The sequence below is a fragment of the Empidonax traillii genome, unplaced genomic scaffold (assembly GCF_003031625.1).
Source record: "Empidonax traillii isolate 1590-97213 ecotype Southwest subspecies unplaced genomic scaffold, ASM303162v1 scaffold2310:size40953, whole genome shotgun sequence".
In the NCBI taxonomy this organism is placed as follows: domain Eukaryota; kingdom Metazoa; phylum Chordata; class Aves; order Passeriformes; family Tyrannidae; genus Empidonax; species Empidonax traillii.
The window spans coordinates 16,539-21,628 of record NW_020957503.1 but is presented as its reverse complement, the minus strand read 5'-3'; the positions used below and the strand labels follow the sequence as shown (position 1 = coordinate 21,628).

Here is a 5,090-nt window from a genome sequence, read left to right as displayed (position 1 = left end):
CGTACTCACTCCCGGTCCTGCCCTCACTCCCAGCCCCGCTCTGTCTCCCGCTCTCCCCACGGGCCATCTCGCAGCGCTCTGGGCTCGGACGGGGCAGCTCTTTGCCCAACTCTCCTCTTACATCACCCCGAGCTCCTCCTTCTCCCGGGGCCTCCCGAAACCTGCCCGGCCCACATTCACAGACGGATCTGGAGCTGCCCAGGTGTGCAGGGATCCCTGCCCAGCACATTCCTGCCAACAATCCCTGCCCAGGCTGGGCTGGTTGGGCTGGTTCAGCCAGGCTGAGACCCCGGGGGAGCCGTGAACCTCCTGCTGGGATCACCCCAAGCACCCTGGAGCTCATCCTGGCACCCATCCCAGCACCCCGGGGCTTCTCTGGCACCCAGGACTCATCTCAGCACCCTGGGGTTCATCCTGGAGCCCAGAGCTCATCCTGGAGCCCAGAGCTCATCCTGGAGCCCGGAGCTCATCCTGGAGCCCAGAGCTCATCCTGGAGCCCAGAGCTCATCCTGGCACCCTGGGACTCATCTAAGCACCTGGGGCTCATCCTGACACCTCGGGACTCATCCTGACACCCCGGGACTCATCCTGGTGCCCAGAGCTCATCCTGGAGCCCAGAGCTCATCCTGGAGCCCAGAGCTTATCCCGGAGCCCAGAGCTCATCCTGGTTCATCCAGGCCCCCAGGACTCATCTCAGCACCCTGTGGCTCATCCTGGCACCCACGACTCATCCTGACACCTCGGGACTCATCCTGGAGCCCAGACCTTATCCTGGAGCCCAGAGCTCATCCCAGCACCCCGGGACTCATCTCGGCACCCCGGGACTCATCCTGGCACCCCGGGACTCATCTCAGCACCCCGGGGCTCATCCTGGCACCCCGGGACTCATCCCAGAGCCCAGAGCTTATCCTGGCATCCTGGGGTTCAACCTGGCACCTTGGGCTTATCCTGGTATCCCAGAGCTCATCCTGGTATCCCAGGGCTCATCCCAGCAGCCCAGGGCTCATCCTGGTATCCCAGAGCTCATCCTGGTATCCCAGAGCTCATCCTGGTATCCCAGAGCTCATCCCAGCAGCCCAGGGCTCATCCTGGTATCCCAGGGCTCATCCCAGCAGCCCAGGGCTCATCCCAGTATCCCAGGGCTCGTCCTGGTATCCCAGAGTTCATCCCAGCAGCCCAGAGCTCATCCCAGCAGCCCAGATGGGCCTGGAATTAGGGACAGGGATGAGGATGGCAGGGCAGCCCCCCCGCCCCCTGCCCGCTCCAGCCTCACCGTAGGACGCCTTCCGCTCCATGTCCGGGTTCCCCATGGAGGAGCCTTTCCCCTGCTCCAGGGACTGCTTTATACTGGACACATTGGCTGCAAAGGAGAAGGGAAAAATCCTGTCAGGAAGGAGAGTCAGAGCTGGCAGGAGAGCGGGGACAGCCGACAGCTCTGGCAGGGACAGACCCACTTCCCGGGCTCTTTTCCAGCTCTGAGAAACCTGGCAGGGATGGACTCGCTTCCTGGGCCCTTTTCCAGCTCTGAGGGTCCTGGCAGGGATGGGAGGGGTAATTTGGGCTGGGACCTGCTGGGAAAGTCCCTCATTTCCCCCACCAAAAGGCCTGAGAGGCACCAACGTGGCAGGAGCGTCCACGAGCAGCTGGAGCTGGTTGCAAAACTCCAGTCCAGGAAACAAGGGTGGAATTTCCTCACTGTGGAAACCACATCCCACCCCTCCCCCCCCTTCCTGGGGCTTATGGCACCCACAGCACCCTCCAAACCCTCCCAGAACATCCCCACCACCCCTCAAACCCCTCAGCTACCCCAGGCATTGGGAAGTGAGTTAAGGGCAGGTTTAACTCTTTCATCATGACCTGGGTTTAAATCCAACCCACGCAGGACTGAGCCAGAATCCGGGCTGGGGCTGGGACTGGAGCAGGAGGGAACCAGAAACTGGGATGGGACCGGGAATGGAGCAAGAGGGAATCGGAAATCGGGATGGGGATGCAGCAAGTGGGAGCTGGGGATGGGCTCTGGAGTTTCAACCCCCTCAAGCCCCCAAGGACGAGCCAAAGTCCCTCAGTTTGGTCTGTGAAGCACTTAATCCCTCCTCAGATCCCACTGGATTTGAATGGGAGATTTCTATAAAACAAAGGAATACTGGTTCAGTGAGAATGCAAAAGAAAATCATCAGCCGGGGATTCGGTTTTAAGTGATCTGAACCAATGTCAGGGTTTTAAAGATGAATTCCCAGTTTCCCAACCAGCCCCAAAGGTGGGTTGTGACTGAGCCAGGTGCTGAAATCACCCAAAAGATGCCAAAGTCACCTGAGGGGTGGGGAGACACTGCTGTTGTTGTGTTTCCAACCAGACCCACTGCAGGTCTGGAGCAATGTGACTCCAGGGGAACGTGGGGACTGACCCCCTGGACCCCCAAAACCCCACTGAGGCACGGGGTGGAGTTGGGTTATTCCCCCTCTTTAACCCTGAGTGTTTGCACAAGCACATGGAGCCATGGAATATTGGAATATTCCCAAAAAGATCACCAAGACCAACTCCTGGCCCCGCACAGGACACCCCAAAATAACCCTTGGACACCCCCTGCCCCTTCCAGGCTCTGATCACCCCAAACTGCCACAGGCTGTGAGGAGAAACGGGAGGAAACACCTCCAGGAGCTGGATTTGATCCCTGTAGGTCCCTTCCAGTGGGATATTCCACCACCTCCTGCCCCCTCCCAGCCACAGCCCCAGAACCGGGACCACCTCCCAGCTCCGACCCCACCACTTCCCCTCTTTGTCAAGCCCCAAACCCCACAGCTCCCACTAAAACAAACCCTGAAGTTCAGCAATGAGCCACCTTTTCCCCAAAAACTGTGACCCAGGAGCAGCCTTACCCTGGCAGGGAGTCCCTCACTCCGTGGTGGGGCGAGGCCAACCCCTTGGGAACGTTCGTTACGGACCCACCTCAGTATCTGCCCCCACACCAGCCCAGGGGTGGGAGGGGGCTCCTTATCTGCTCCAGCAGCTGCTGGGCTGGGAGATGGATCCACCCCCGGCACAGGGAACGTGTCCCATGGGTGCCCACAGAGCCTCCTGTGGGAAGGTGACCCCAGGGACCCCCATCTGGCTGCCCCCTCCTGTCTGGCAGGGGTGGAGGGGAGAAGGTCCCCCCTGAGCCTCCTTTCCTCCAGGCTGAGCCCCCCCAGCCACTCTTGGTGCTCCAGCTCCTTCCCCAGCTCCGTTCCCAGCTCCAGCCCCTCAGCATCCTGCACTGGGGACCCAAAGCTGATGCCAGGATTGGGGGTTTGGCCCCAGCAGTGCCCAGCAAGGGGGATGGCACTGCCCTGGTCCCGGTGGCCGTGCTGTGGCTGCCACAAGCCGCGTGCCCGTGGCCTCCTCACCCACCCGGCACTCCCGTGTCCTTTCCCAGGCTCTGCCTCCTGGTGCTCAAACCCCCACTGGGACCCCCCTGCTGCTACACCCAACAGGCCCAGGCATTCCCAGGGGAATATTCCCTGGAATACCACAAGCCCTGAGCAGAAGAACATCACGAGGTCACTCCACAAACCCTCCGAGGTGGTGCTGCTGTCCAGGCCTTCTCCACCCACAGAGCAAACAACGAGCAGGGAACAACGGGGCCCTTGTTCCACCCGCCCCTCCCTCCAAACCCACTGTCCAACGGGTCCTTCCCACAGCTCATCCTGCTGCTGCTCCTGCCCTGGGGGCACAGGAGCAGCCTGGCCCCGTGCTGGGAGCAGTTCCTGCCATTGAGGTCGTGCCTTTGATGTGGGGCTTTGAGCCAGGCTGGGTTCCTGCAGGGCAGGCAGGATCCTCACGGATCCTTCTGCAGCAGTTTTGGGGCCAACACCTCGTTTTGCTCCACACACAGACACCCTGTGGGCTGGTGATGGTCACACTGACCCCTCAGTCCAGCCCTTCCAGGTGATGTCCCACTGGGAGCCCCCAAACTGGCATGGACAGCCCCCCGTCCCAGCAGAGGTAACTGGTGAACTGGGTGGTGATGGTGCTGGGTAATTGTTGGACTGGATGATCTCAGAGAGCTTTGCCAACCTTGATTCCCTGATTCCACCCCCCTGACCACCTTCTAGGTGTCCCCTGGCACCACCAGGGCTGGGACATGGAAAACCTTTCCCTCTGCACGGACCTGGTGGGGTCCCCCCTGGGGAGCAGCACAGGGTCCATCCCTGTGGGGTTCCTGCCCCCTCCCTCTGCCCCACTCCTGCCCACGACCTGAGAGGACAAAGCCAGCAGCGACCTCTGCTCCTCTTGCACCAGGACAGGCCACCTGCCCCACACCTGAACAGGTCAGACCAGCTTGTTCCCTGCCCAGCCCTCACCCCATCCCGCATTCCGGAGCCGGGATATGCCCGGGTGCAGGAGGGCACCTGGGGCTGAGCCCAGCCCTGCTCACCTGGGTGTCCTCTCCAGGAAATCTGGGGCATGACCTGGTTCTTTCTATGGAAACAACCCCTGGCAGGGAGGAGCAGCTTCCTCCCAGCCCGCCCCAGCTCCTGGCTTTGGGAGCCGAGCGTGGGACGTGCAGCTGACGCTCACCTGGGACTGCGAGAACTTTCACCACCTGTAACAAACCACCTGTGTCCAACCCACGACAACGCGGGGCCGTTATTCCACCACCGGCTGCGCCGTCCCGCTCTCCCACGCCTCGGGAGCTCCTCCGAGGGCTCCCGTGGCCGAGACCCCTCTCAGTGCGGGGGGGTCGAACCCCCCTTCCGAGAGCACCTTAACCCACAGTCACGCGTGGACCTTGGCCGGGGCGGGGACCCGGGAGAGCAGAGCCCTTCCCGGACACGGTGACATTCCCCGAACCGCCCCGGGAGAGCAGAGCCCTGCCCGGACACGGTGACATTCCCTGAACCGCCCCGGGAGAGCAGAGCCCTGCCCGGACACGGCGACATTCCCTGAACCGCCCCGGGGGCACCGGCCGGACTCACCGTCCCCACCGGGACACGCCGGGAGGCTCCGGAGCTGGGACCGGGGACCCCGGATGGGGGATCTGCAGGGACAAGGACACGTGTCCGGGAACCTCAGCCCGGGCAGGACGAGCTCCGTGGGGCTGCTGAGCCCGA

At 62.4% G+C, this 5,090-nt stretch overlaps 1 protein-coding gene across 1 annotated transcript in view; it reads right to left on the bottom strand.

Moving 5' to 3' along the window:
- Positions 1-5,090, bottom strand: part of LOC114071818 (natural resistance-associated macrophage protein 2-like) — a 22,670-nt gene that overhangs the window by 16,170 nt on the left and 1,410 nt on the right. The window contains exon 2 of the mRNA XM_027909680.1: positions 1,274-1,360. Coding sequence (XP_027765481.1) covers positions 1,274-1,310 — 37 coding nt within the window. The 5' untranslated portion in view covers positions 1,311-1,360. The remainder of the gene's footprint in view (positions 1-1,273; positions 1,361-5,090) is intronic.